Source organism: Leuresthes tenuis, unplaced genomic scaffold, assembly GCF_036924035.1.
Source record: "Leuresthes tenuis unplaced genomic scaffold, fLeuTen1.0.hap1 SCAF_4, whole genome shotgun sequence".
Taxonomy (NCBI): domain Eukaryota; kingdom Metazoa; phylum Chordata; class Actinopteri; order Atheriniformes; family Atherinopsidae; genus Leuresthes; species Leuresthes tenuis.
Window position 1 is genome coordinate 8,384,061 of NW_027325358.1, and position 13,830 is coordinate 8,397,890.

Sequence of the window (13,830 nt, forward strand, 5' to 3'; positions counted from 1 at the left end):
AAGGTTTAAGAACCAGGGCATAATAATGAAAAAAAACAACAACACCTAATGTATTTATTTAAAGAAATGTCCACCCTTTTTAGGAATTTAGAGAGTAAACTGCAGCCATATTCTGCTAATAAAATGTCTTTGCCAAAGATGAAAGACATCAACACTGATTTTACAACTGAATTATTGCTGCTCATCAACCGGCCTGAGAAGGGTTATAAGACCATTTCCAAACTATTTGGAGTCCATCATTCTACACTGAAAAAGATTATTCACAAGTGGAAAACTCCTCCCAGGAGTGGACGTCCCAGCAAGGTCACCCAAAGGTCAGACCGTGCAAACACCGTGCAAAAACCTAAAGAGCTACATCTCAGACTCTACAGGCCTCAGTTAGCATGTTAAAGGTTAAAGTTCATGACAGTACAAATAGTAAAAGACTGAACAAGTATGGCTTGTTTGGAAGGGTTGCAGGAGAAAGCCTCTTCTCTAAAAAGAGCATGGCAGCACAGCTTAGGTTTGTAAAATTACATCTGAACAAACCACAAGACTTCTGGAACAATGTCCTTTGGACAGACCAGACCAAAGTGGAGATGTTTGGTCATAATGCACAGCAGCACGTTTGGAGGAAACCAAGCACAGCATATCAGCATAAACACCTCATAGCAACTGTCAAGCACATTGGTGGAGGGCTGATAATTTGGGCTTGTTCTGCAGCCACAGGACCTGGGCACCTTGCAGTCACTGGCCACAGTAAATAAGAATTTGTTCCAAATTACTTAATTTACCAACACTGCTTTGGACGTAGGTAACCACACTGAGGTAGATTTGCTCATTTACATTTATTTCACAACCGATACAGCATGTTCAGACATTACATCGAATGCTTTAAGCACTTCACAACCTTTCAAAAAAACAAGAAGAAAAGGCCACGTTTCTAATTTTCAACAATTTCAAAACAGACACAGCGAGTTCAATCAAATTTTTGCTGCATTCAACAGGGATTCCATTTGTCCCTTGTAAATTACATTGCACATGTACACATGCAGTTTCTAAAACAAACACATTCATGGCCAAGTGTACAGCAGTATGTAGAGTAAAATACAATATAATACTCTCGAGGAAGGTGCATCCTTACAGAAAAATAAATGCAGATTTTCTTCCATTATTCTTGCACAAAGTTCACCACCTGTAATGGATCCTTACCTGCAGATGAAACTTTATGCTGAAGAGCAGTACAGATGTTTGTATGTACAGGATTCGGCCCATATCTGCAGACCATGCATAGATTTCTAAAGCACAAGTTTTTTAGATTTGTTTCCTTACTCGTAATATTGTATTGATGTAAAACTACGGGTAAGGTAAAGATCAATAAGAGCTTGAAGCCTGCAGTGAAAGCAATCGTTACCATATAGTTGCTTTGCTTCTGTTTTATAACCATACTTGTTTAATGCCGTCATAAAAGTCGGATTCCCTGGTACCGACAGGAGTTGTTTCTTGCGCTGTCGAGGTATAAACTCAGCCAATGAGATGGGAAAGGTTACGCAGTTATTGTGTGCGAGTTAAAATACTGACAACTGCACATTTAATAAGACAAAAATGTTAACACTTGTCATCATAAATCAAAAAAAGTAAAGCAGAGGACATTAATGCCGATTTACTGCAACACAACAGGTGGTATTAGGTGTAGACTTCATACCACTGGAGATCAAATGTTAGAGACATAAACAGAATCACTTCTTTCTCTTCTGTCGATCAGACAAGCCAGATGAGTCAGGAGAGCGGATATATTTTCCAGCCAAAAGTTGGCTCCATGATAAGACACAATAAACAAATAAAACAGACAGCAGGGAAAGGGGTCACAGTGTATCCCTTGAGCTGCGAGGCAAAAGAAGTTCAGAGAGATCAATGGGTGGGGCTCTACGACTGGACAAGCCTCTCCCAGTCCCCGCTCTCGGCCCTGTGGTAGAACTGCGGCTGACCCCCTGGGAACAGGCTGTCAGAGTTGGGGTGCTCTAAAAGGAACTGAATGGTGGACTTGATGTGCTGGACAAAGTGCGGTGGCTCAGCCATTGGAGAGGTGGACAGGTACTAAACAAGGGACAGAAATACCCAAATTAAAATCTAGCTATTTCCAGTTTTGTTTTTAAAGTTAATTCCGTATCTCTTCACCTTCACCTTTAAAATTATGTCATCACTTTGCGATAACCAAAAGGCAATATCCAGATTAGGAGACCACTTGCACGGACCAATTTTAACAAGTCCACGGCTTGAGTCGTATATGTCAGCCATCTGAAAGGAGCAACAAACATTCTATTAATAATCATTCCGTGTACACCGATCAGCCCCACCATTAAAACCAGACAGGCAGAACCAGTAACACAGCTCGTCCAGTTACAATTCACCACTCAGCTGGAAAAACCTGCATCCTTTTCACATACCTCAACATATTTGTAGGCCAGTGTGTGGGAAGCCTAATCCATAAAAACTCCCAAAACCAACAGGTGCAAAAGGATCTATTGTTAATACTCCTGGACACCTTCATGTGTTATTTGCCCTCGTCCTTTCAGATCAGAGCTTTTTTGGCAGTATGTGGAGGACCGACTCGATATTAAGCATGCAGTAATAATATTATGGCTGATCGGTGCAGTTTTGCTTCTGTCTCCTGAAAAGTTTGCAAATATCTAAACATTCAGGGAATTAAAGGGGTGAACCGTAACCTTTTCCATTCAAGGCGGAAACAGTCCTTTTAGCCACTAGTTTAAAAGAAATGCATTTTTATAAGTCAATAACTCATCTACAAAAGTCCCATTCACTTGAGTCCATTTAGTGCTGTTTGTCAGACAAACAATTTGGAAAATTGTCAAGATTTTTCAAACTATTTTGTGTCATTCGGTAGAATAAATCATCAAGTAGTTATTGAAAACAAAAAGTAAAAAGATCAACATATATGAAGTCAATAGTTTTTACACAATCATGGATTGCATTCACACACAGAGAAACAATCGGATTATTTTCCAAAATACCTGTCCCCCGGTGAAGGTTCGTGCTGATCGCAGCTTCTCTGCAGGCCCCTTATGAGCGAATGAGGCAGGAAACACCTCCCCCGTTTTAACATTTACACCTGCGAAGAGTCAAACAGCGAAGCAAATGTTAGAGATAACATACTAAGAAAACAATGCATCTCTCTCTATAGCAGTGATGTCAAACTCCGGTCCTCGAGGGCCGCTGTCCTGCGAGGTTTAGATGTTTCCCTGCTTCAACACACCTGATTTAGGTTGATGGCTCATTAGCTGGTTTGAACAGAATTGAACAATCTTTTGAAGAGCTCCATTTAATCTCAATCCTGCAGGATAGTGGCACTCGAGGACCGGAGTTTGACATCTCTGCTCTATAGCAGACTTGTCACTTACCTATTCCATACACGATGGGTCTATGAATTCCATTTTCAGCAATGTCATTCATTTCTACAACACAGAAAGATCAATTAGATGAAGGCTTGATTGAGAATATTTGTACATAACATTAAAAATAAATAAAAGCTACCTGAAATGCAACATGTTTCCAGATGAATATCTTCCTTCTGTTTCTGGAATGCCGCTATGAAGTTAAAGAGTCATTTAAGTTTTTCAAAACACAAATGCTGTCCAATAAGAGTTTAATACCGCAGAGTGACAATAGGTAGGATCATACCCAGTATGTTAAGGCTGAGTTCATGGGATGTTTCCGAGTCGTCGTTAAATCCTCCGACAAGATGGAGCTCAAATCTGAATGAATGAAAGGACAGGAGATGCAAAAATAAACGAGTGAAACAAAATAAAAATGTAAAAAATTTAATGAAAATAGCACTGCACGATAAATTAATTGAATAACGAGCATTTTCCAGTTTGGTGTTTGTGCGTCATACCTGCCGTCCTTGCAGAGGTTACTTAATGATGCGACAGCTTTCACAAGGAGTGGGACCTCAGAACAAGTACTGGAGCCGTCACAATGAGCGAGGCAAACGGCTCCACTGCCTACAACGCAGTATCCAAATTAAATGACTTCATATGATGGCAGATTAAGAACACAGCATAAATCTAACAGAAAGGATGTTACCAGTATGTCGCAGCACTACCAAATGGCAGGTGGTCGCATCATCTGATCCAATGACTGAAACAGAGTCTGTGAGAGATTAGATAGAAAAACATGTTACCAAATGTTTAACTAAAGACTGAGGGTTTGGGTTTACAATGGCCTTCGATCCTCTAACTGGGAGTACAAGTGAGTATCATCTTAAACATAGTTGCTCTCAACAGGGATCTTTCCAACTTACTTCCTTAATAATCTGTGGAGCACAGACATTAACATCAGGTTTACAGACATACACCTGATTTATACGCAGGAAAAATTCATCAAGACAAACCTAGAAGTATACAAAAGTCCGGATGCGTGGTTGTTTTTCAAAGAGGGATTTATCAACATTCTGGTTGCATGTAGACAGGTTTGTAACACCAGTTTGAATTTCATTCAAACTCTTATGATGATGATGACTTTTAGAATGGATGAATTCATAGTAAAAGGTACACAATGCAGCCTATATTATACGTGAGAACAGTTAATGTGTTTTAACGGCACTCTTTTCCCACTTTATTGTGGTCTTTTATAAGCTTTTTCTTGTTACCCCTTGATTTACAACAATGGCAAAACATTTGATCTGTAAACCTTTGAATGAATATAAATATAAATCCAAGTTTCAGAGCCTGGATTCCAGTTTTTCTGAAGAATTTCAGCCATCCATTTGGGCCTACTGTCTTTAGTTTTTAGAAATTTGTGAATAGAAAGCACTGGCTTTTTTCAAAAGCCGTTGGTTTAGTCAATTCCATGACAGCTCTTCACCATTTTAGAAACATTTCCTGTGTTTTTAATCAGTCAAACATGAGTGTGGTTGTACCATCATGCCACAGTGCACAGTAAGTTGTTAGGATAAAAGTAACCAGTCAAATTTGTGAAGTTAGAGAGGTGACGACACCTATGGTGAGTATTTGCGGATCTGTTCCTATCATGGTGCGGTCTTTACTCACTATCTGCTGGTGTGGTTGCAGCAAACTCTCTTTGCTGAACATAGAGGAGGCACCTTGGATCCACATCAACAAGAGGCCTGGAGCTAAAGGTTCTTGCATTTTCCTGAAACATGAGAGTATTAGATGTTTTATTCAACAAAAATGTAAATCCCTCAGATGTCTCAAATATCAACACACGAAAGAACCTCACATAATTTACCCTGAATCATGGGTATTAATAATATAAGAGTTCAGGTTCGATTATTTTTTGTCATCTGACAACACCATGAACTTTATCGATCATGTAAATGCACCATACATCTCGTATCTCTTTCTTATCACAACTATCAGGGAGCTTTTTAGGGAGCTTTTTCCTCTTTAAGAAAACGTTGCATCCAGATTGGAAATAAAAAAAGCCAGTATTTTATAGATATATTGGAAAGCTAAATACAGGTGCACTTTCTGAAAACGAACCTGTAAATGTGGATTGTTGTCGAATAGTTCCGCTGTCGATCTTAGCCGGTCAATTTCTTTACTTTGAATTAACAAAGGCATTTCTTTCATCGAGTTCCACCTTAAACTCAGTCAGTTATCATGCTATAATAAAAATAAATAACTTCATAATTTTCTTGTCAGTTATCTCATACTACATTCAGGACTCCATCGGTTACATCCATTGGCTGGAACTTCCTGGAGGACCTGTCTTCTTCTTCTTCTTCACATTAATGCTGAACTGGAACAAGGAAGTGCAACATCGCCACCTACTGCTATGTCGCTTACGTATTGTAGCGTTATCATTCCAGTTTATTTTTCACATAAGTGAAAATATGTTTCAAAAACGATATTTTAATATTGAGTAAAGTCGCATAGCCGTCGTTTGCTACTTCAGCCTAAAAGATGCGCAGAGTTTCGACGCTACCAGTTGTTCAGAAGTACCCATGTTTACACGAATCATATTCACCATAGTTACGTAGTGAACTTGCTTGAGTAGTGGTGCATCTGTTTAATACAACGCTACGTAAACTTATTAGGCGAAGTAACGTCTTTAAAGAGGGCAGGGAGGAAACCAGCGAGGCCGTCCAGCTACGTGACGCATGTATCGATGGTTCAACAAACTCGCTTTTAAGAATTTTAAATATTTCATATATGTATAGCATTAAACTACGGATTTACATGTTTTATGCTTGCTTAATCTGCTCCTATTTAGCTGTTTATTGCCGAGCATAACGTTAGCAAACCGACGTTTAAGTTGCCGTTACAAATATAACAGGGGAAACATCTTATCTTCAACATGAGAGGGGGTTCGTCCTATGGAGACAGAGACAGAGATCGAAACCGTGGGCGAGACAGGTAAGATTTTCGTTCACAGCACAACGTTTGTGTTAAATGATGACTTGATATTACTGGAAGTTTGACCGAAGATCCTAACTGATCTTAGACAAGTTTGTCGACAGAGGCAGCACAAAAGCAGGATAATGAGTAAATTTAGCCCTCATTTGTAGAGCCGTTTACTGAGAATCAATAGTGTATATTCGGTGTAAAATTAACCCTAAAGTTGCACCACGATCCAATAGCCAGAGCAACAAATGTTACACGTCGATCACGACCCAACAATAACAACTCAAAGGTGAGAAATGGCCTGATGGTGGCGCCTGTCAACAACAACAGCCAGCATCCTTTATTTCTTCAGTAGGCGCCTCGTGGACTTGTGAAAATGCGGACCTGGCATTTTTTGACATACAAATATTAAAATGAAGAGAAATTAGTATTTAGATGATCGATACTAGTTTAACCATTCTTATGGTGGAGCCACGTGTATTTGCATGTCCCACTTATCTGTTGTGATTGAAGACATTAGCATTTACAGCCCTGACATTTTCCCTCACAATTTGCATGTTTTACGCAGAATGAATTGTTTTATCAATGATTGCAAGCTGTTGTGGCTCAGATAAAGCCTCATAGGACCAAACCGTGTCGCTAACACTACTGCCTCTCAGATGGGTTAAGGTTTTAAAGTTTTCCTTCTTCCAAACAACGTTTTGTCATAGAGTTAAACTTTTTATCTTTCTGTTTTGTCATCATCTCCCAACAAAACACTTTTGCAGTGTTTGATTAGGGGAGCAGTGGCTTTTTTATTTTCAGCACTGCCATGCACACTATTGTTTGACTTTGTCAGTGGGCTCATGAATATGAATTAGTTTAGTTGCTTAGGAATTCTTCTGGATACTTATGATTTTATGGTCTGTTTGAGGCTTTCTCTTGGGATTTCCTTTGTTGGTTGACAGGTTTTGGCGAGGGTAACGGCTTTAGTGATGGCTTTGTAACTGCTTTGTCTGAGGTGTTCAAGTTATATATTTTTAAAAACTATGTTTTGGTTGTGGTCCGATTGATAAATCAGTGTGCTTTAACTCTAAAAGAGCATCCACTTACATCACCTGATTTTCATCCAACTGCCACGAACTCCAGCTTCAAATTAACTCGTAATCACTTGTATTTGTTAAGATAGATTATCTACTTCTCTACATAAATGGTGGAATGTGGTTTTATTTTCCTCATTTGTGTGATTTCATTTCTGTTATCTACTTTTAGAGCTTAGTGGTCACAGACAAACTCAAATTGCCACAGCGGTTAGCCACTGGCTCGGTACATGCTTCACCCTGCATGCTAATTTCCCCATGACACTTATTTCTTAGGCCACGGTTCGGAGGGGGCATGGGTGGTGGCCGTGGTGGACCTCCACCCATGAAGTTTGGTAATCCAGGCGAGCGTCTTCGCAAAAAGAAGTGGAACCTTGATGAACTGCCAAAATTTGAAAAGAACTTCTACACTGAACATCCTGAGGTTCAGCGCATGGATCAGGTAAAGCTTTACACTTTTTTCCTCTCACATAATCAATCACACAGACAATAGATGGAAAAGGTTCAAGAATCATTTTGTTGAACCAGAGAAAACAGTCACTTTTATGTTTCGTTTTTTTCTTTACTCTGTTGTCATATCCAGTATGAAATGGAGGAGTTTCGCAGGAAGAAGGAGATCACCATCAGAGGCTCTGGCTGTCCAAAGCCCGTCACAGCTTTTCACCACGCTCAGTTTCCCCGTAAGTCAACCCTGCCTTACTCAGACCATAATACTGTATGTACAAATTATTTTTGGAAGCAGTAGCAGCCACATCACTACTCAGTCAAGCATCCAAGGACTTTTTTTTTAAAATTGTTCAAGCACAAAGCTCGGTACTGTAATTTGATTAAAATCAGGATTAACTGCAAATAATCACACTTTTTTTTATGTTTGAGATGCGGTTTAAAGGGATATTTTTTCATACTCTTATCAACATAGATATACTTACTTAATGCGTGTGAATGTTATATTTATTTTTTTTAAACAATCCTAAACAGATTTTCCTGACAAATACTGTCCAGAACATTCTTTCCCACTAAAAGATCACTCTCAGCATTACTCTGCCTCTGATGGAAAGACTAAAAAAATGGAATTGTGTTGATTGTCTCCTACCTTTGTCTGACAGAGTATGCGATGGACGTGCTGATGCAGCTCAACTTCAAGGAGCCCACAGCGATCCAGTCGCAGGGTTTCCCTGTGGCCTTGAGTGGGCGAGACCTGGTGGGAATCGCGCAGACTGGCTCAGGAAAAACACTCGCTGTGAGGATTCCTCTACATTATCATGATGGGGTTGGGGCGATTAATGAGGCAAACGTATAATAGCTCTTCATATAGCATGCCTGTAACTGTCAACACCTACAGGAAATCTGAATGGATATACTAAAAAACTTTTTTAAAAAACCTGAAACACAAGGGGGCAAAAATGCATCCAACATAATGAATGGGGGATTCACTGCAGTAGTACAGAAGTCAGAGAGTATTTAATTGTTTATTGTGTCTTTATTCCCTGCAGTACCTTCTTCCTGCTATTGTTCACATCAACCACCAGCCCTATCTGGAGAGGGGAGACGGTCCCATAGTGAGTGCGAACTTCGTGTGGCCTTAAACTCTAGTGTTTGCATACTATCAGCATTTTATTCATTCCTTTTCCTCTCTTCAGTGTCTGGTGCTCGCTCCAACCAGAGAGCTCGCCCAACAGGTTCAACAGGTTGCATATGATTACGGCAAATCCTCCCGCATTAAAAGCACCTGCGTCTATGGTGGGGCCCCGAAAGGACCACAGATTCGGGACCTTGAGAGAGGTACGGTAACTGTGGGACTGCTCATGCAGAGAGTGTCACACATGAACAAACGTGAGCATCCAGTAGTATGAGTATGACGTGGTGATGCTGTATGACTGCAGGTGTTGAGATCTGCATTGCCACACCCGGTCGCCTCATTGATTTCTTGGAGGCGGGGAAGACCAACCTACGGCGCTGCACCTACCTAGTGCTCGATGAGGCTGACCGCATGTTGGACATGGGCTTTGAACCGCAGATTCGCAAGATAGTTGACCAAATCAGGGTAGGGCTGAGGCTCAGTGACTGCTCTTCACACATTGATACAGACCTGTTTTTCAGATAAAGCATTTGTGGTTGTATTCTTTCTTTCTCAGCCCGACAGACAGACACTGATGTGGAGCGCAACATGGCCGAAGGAGGTTCGGCAGCTTGCTGAGGACTTCCTAAGAGACTACATCCAGATTAATGTCGGCGCTCTGGAGCTCAGTGCCAACCACAACATTCTGCAAATCGTTGACGTCTGCATGGAGACTGAAAAGGACCAAAAGTAAGAATAATTAATGGGAACATAAGTAACCGTTTAACAGTACAGAACGTGAGCTCATCCTCTCACTCACTAAATCTGAGCTCGGTACTGTTAATTAGAAATTAGCGTCTCCATTTTTGACAGACTTATTCAGCTGATGGAGGAGATAATGGCTGAAAAGGAGAACAAAACCATCATCTTTGTGGAGACTAAGAAACGATGTGATGATCTTACTCGGAGGATGAGGCGCGATGGGTGAGAAGTTACCGCCTGTTATTGTATAGCGTTTTGAATATTTGGTTACAGCATTCAGAACTAATCTGGTTGCTTCAATGTGGCTTTGTTCTCCAGGTGGCCAGCCATGTGTATTCATGGAGACAAGAGTCAACCAGAAAGAGACTGGGTACTTATTGGTAAGAGTACATCTCAGTCAGCTATACCGGTCCCTCGCTTCCATTTGTTTTACGTCGTGTTTTTCTTTTAACAGCTTTTAATCTTTTAAACATAAAATAGACTTTTCCTTCTTAAAGTTGAGCATTTTTTAATTTGATTTAACTCCACAGAATTTCGAAGTGGCAAAGCCCCCATTCTGATTGCGACTGATGTTGCCTCTCGTGGTCTTGGTATGTCTCTGCACACATACTGTCAACGCTGCATGATCTCTCTTATGGTTTATATCTCCTCATTCTTAAGCAAATTATCATATAGGTAATAGAGTAATACAAGTCAACACAGTTGTTGTGTTTAGATAAAACTCGATAAACCTTTTTTTTGTTATTATAATAATTTGGTTAGTATTCTGTTAAGTCTGTTAAGACAATTCTAGCAACAAAGCTTGAGAACAATATCTCATTTTTCTGTTCTAATAATGTGTGTGTGCATATAAATCCAACCACAAATTGATAGATGTAATGGTAGCTTAAGGTACAGGGTGTTATATCAACTGATATGATATTTAGTACTCCTGTTAATCACATAGACCGTAATAAGAATGAATTAATGTACAGTTAAATTAACAGCAACATATTTAAGGACTTCCCCCATATCGTTACCGTTGACAGTTCAGTAGACGGTTGGAGGCTCAGGCCTTCAGAATCACTGGGTTTATAGTCTGTTTCTTGTTACTGCAGTTAAAAAGCTTCCTTCAAGCGGGGCTCTTTGGCACGCTGCCTGAAAGGAGGGGTGTGTGTGTGTGGCGCAGACCTCCTTTTCTTATGTCTCCGTGTGTTTTCAGTACAAATCCCCTGATGAAGATGCTCATTTAACACCTTTTTGCTGTACAAAATTGTACACTTTATGTTTTGCAGAAGCACATGTGTAAACAGTAGCAGCCTTGTAGTCACATCCACAAAGACATGCGAAGGCTATGATCAGTAGTTTCACTTCTCATCTGTTGGAAGTCTAATCTGAGAAGGGGGGATAAGTAAAGTGTCTTAACTTGCCAAAATTTCGATGACTGTATCCTGTTTTTCTTTTCCCCTCTTCTCCTCTCAGGGTTTGGCAGCACACGGCAGCTGTAACAGTCTGTGCTGCTGTCACTGCCCCCTCGGTCACGTTAAAACTAGAAACTTTGTTAGTTTTAGAGGCTTGGCTTTGGCTTAAAAAAAAAAAGATCCCCCCTGCCCAGTATTGTCAGTTTGTAAAATCCAACGAGCCTTCCTTGGGAGCAGCCTGAGGTTCCTGTATGTCTGCCCATCGGTCCGCCCCTAAAAGCAGACAGACAGGGGAGAGAGAGTTAGACGGGCTCGTCTGGATCCAGTCCTGGCCAGGGTCTGAGGAGGGTCCTGCAATGCGGCGAGAGAGCAACAGAACCAGCCGTTGTGTGTGTGTGTGTGTGCGAGAGAGAGAGAATTTGTGTGTATCATGGGGTTTAATGGTTCTGCTCCCGTCCGACGTTGCTGGTGTGAGCAGAAGGTGAGGGATGAATCCTGTCTCCCTCTCCCTCAGCCCCTCCCTTTGAACCAGGACTGATCAGGGGGGACTGACAACCTTTGTAAAAAAACAACATGAAGGGGGTAAGTACCTCAGCACCCCCTCAATCATGAGCTCACCATACATTCAAGTACTGCCTTCATGCTTATATTTTAGTAGAAAAAATAGATCCGGCACATTGTTGTTATCGTTATTTTCCCAGTATAGTTGATGATTAAATGGCTTCCCTCAGTCACGATAGAGGGGAGATGGGAGACTTATTGATCAGCAGTGCTGTCAGAGCCCCACCTCTTCTGTAATGAGAAACAGACTCCAGTAATCACACTGCTAACAAGATACACAGGATTCAAATGGTTTTCTTTACATATCAGTGTCATACTCGCTATAAATCAAGTGAGTACAGTCATCTAGAGTAGTGACTACTCTAGATGTGTGGATTTTTGCTTGGTGTCTGCTAAAGCAGGTAAGTTGCTCTCATTTGTTGTAATTAAATGTGTATTTTGTTAGAAGCCCTCAAATTTCTTGACGGGCACTAAGATATAGAAACATTTTTTTCTACAGAAGCCATTTCCCTTCTTGAGATTCTCTTTTTTCCCCTTTTCCCTCATGTTAAAATCACTCTGTCCAAAGATGTGGAAGACGTCAAGTTTGTCATCAACTACGACTATCCGAGCTCCTCTGAGGATTACGTCCATCGTATCGGACGTACGGCCCGCAGCACCAATAAGGGCACGGCCTACACCTTCTTTACTCCGGGAAACCTGCGACAGGCTCGGGACCTTGTCCGAGTGCTGGAGGAAGCTCGGCAAGCCATCAATCCGAAACTGCTTCAGCTCGTGGACTCGGGCCGTGGAGGAGGAGGAGGAGGCGGTAGGAAGGACTGACGCTTGTTTGTGGATCCAAAAAAACGGGGGGGATAAAAGTGCTTGTGATGGATCATAATCTATGTTGTGTTTGCTTTTTATTCAGGTGGAAGAATGCGTTACCGTGGCAGCAACTCCAACAACCCTAACCTCATGTATCAGGATGAGTGTGATCGGCGCATGCGATCCGGGGGTGGTGGCGGCAAAGATGGCCGCAGTGGCTTCAGCCGCAACAACCGTGATGAAGACCGCTCCTCTTCGTCCTACAGGGACAGAAGCCGAGACCACAGGAACAGCTACAACTCAAATTCAGATCAGTACCAGAGCTACGGCAACGGTGGGGGCTACAACTCCCGCAGTGGAGGTCAGTCTGGCGGTGGTGGGGCTGGTAAGGATCAGCCCTGCCAGTCACAGGGCCAGTTTGGCCAGGCTCCTCCTGCTCCACCTTCAGGGGGGCTGCAGCCTTTAATGGCCCAGCAGTTTGCTTCAGCACAGCCGCCACTCATGAGCTTCATGGCACAGCCGCCATACCCTTTTTCTCCTCCTCCTCCTCCTACAGGCCTGCCACCACCCCGAAAGTGAAGTAATGTTAAACAAGCAGTGAGTTAATTTGTGCGACTTTGTGTGTCTAACTCTATTTTTCTGTTGTAATCTCCAAGAAGCAGGGGTTTAAACATATCATATATCCAATGAGGTAAGGGCTCCTTTCCATATTTCATACACCCAACATGTAGAATTAGTTTAGTCAGAGTTTAGTCACTTGGTGGAGTTGCGCTCAGCCATGTATCGTGGAGGTTTCTTGTGGTTTCACAATAATGAAATTCACAGAGTTTAAGCTGTCAGTTGTGTTAAGATTTGGTAAGAATGGGAATCATTTTTAGTGGTCTGTGGTTGAGACTTTCAGTATACAGTCACATTCCAGACTCCTTCGGAAGCTTCATTCATCTTCAAACTGACTTATTCCGTTTGACTTGGGTGTCTTTGACTTATTTTTAACACCAGTTTTATTTTTGGAAACTTTTCTTGAGCTTTTTTTATTCAAAGGAACTGTTGTCCTAGATTTAGACACATATGCATGCTTTTGCTATTTCCTGTAGTGTAGTAGATCAAAACAAAAGTATTATTTTGATAAGCATTATTGATCAAACTGCAGTTTGTTACTTGATTCTGTCACTCAATGTTCTTTTTACAGTGTTTTCTTAAATAAAGGAATCAAAGCTTATATGTCCTGTCGTGCAAATTATTCAGATTTAAACAAGAGGGTAATTCTTTTATTTGCTTTATAGACATGTTTGTAGTACATT

The 13,830-nt window shown here is 41.2% G+C and overlaps 2 protein-coding genes across 3 annotated transcripts; one reads left to right on the forward strand and one right to left on the reverse strand.

Annotated features, from left to right (window-relative positions):
• Positions 1–808: 808 nt before the first annotated feature.
• ntan1 (N-terminal asparagine amidase) lies at positions 809–5,987 on the reverse strand. Of its 2 annotated transcripts, XM_072384424.1 has the most exons (10): positions 5,502–5,984; positions 5,049–5,151; positions 4,084–4,149; positions 3,893–4,001; positions 3,679–3,752; positions 3,532–3,585; positions 3,399–3,452; positions 3,012–3,109; positions 2,164–2,277; positions 809–2,076 (listed from the first exon to the last, which is right to left on the reverse strand). In XM_072384424.1, the coding sequence occupies exons 1-10, from the start codon at positions 5,589–5,591 to the stop codon at positions 1,906–1,908; spliced, it is 933 nt and encodes a 310-aa protein (XP_072240525.1). In that variant the 5' UTR covers positions 5,592–5,984; the 3' UTR covers positions 809–1,905. The 2 variants fall into 2 exon arrangements, with proteins under 2 accessions (XP_072240525.1, XP_072240526.1); XM_072384425.1 differs by lacking the exon at positions 2,164–2,277 and having other exon boundaries at positions 5,502–5,987.
• A 66-nt stretch (positions 5,988–6,053) lies between these two features.
• LOC140305519 (probable ATP-dependent RNA helicase DDX17) lies at positions 6,054–13,746 on the forward strand. The gene is made up of 13 exons (XM_072384421.1): positions 6,054–6,377; positions 7,721–7,886; positions 8,028–8,124; positions 8,551–8,684; positions 8,938–9,003; positions 9,085–9,226; positions 9,328–9,488; positions 9,580–9,752; positions 9,876–9,986; positions 10,083–10,144; positions 10,295–10,354; positions 12,294–12,533; positions 12,633–13,746. Exons 1-13 carry the CDS (start codon positions 6,319–6,321, stop codon positions 13,106–13,108), a joined length of 1,947 nt encoding a protein of 648 aa, XP_072240522.1. The 5' UTR covers positions 6,054–6,318; the 3' UTR covers positions 13,109–13,746.
• Positions 13,747–13,830: the final 84 nt, after the last annotated feature.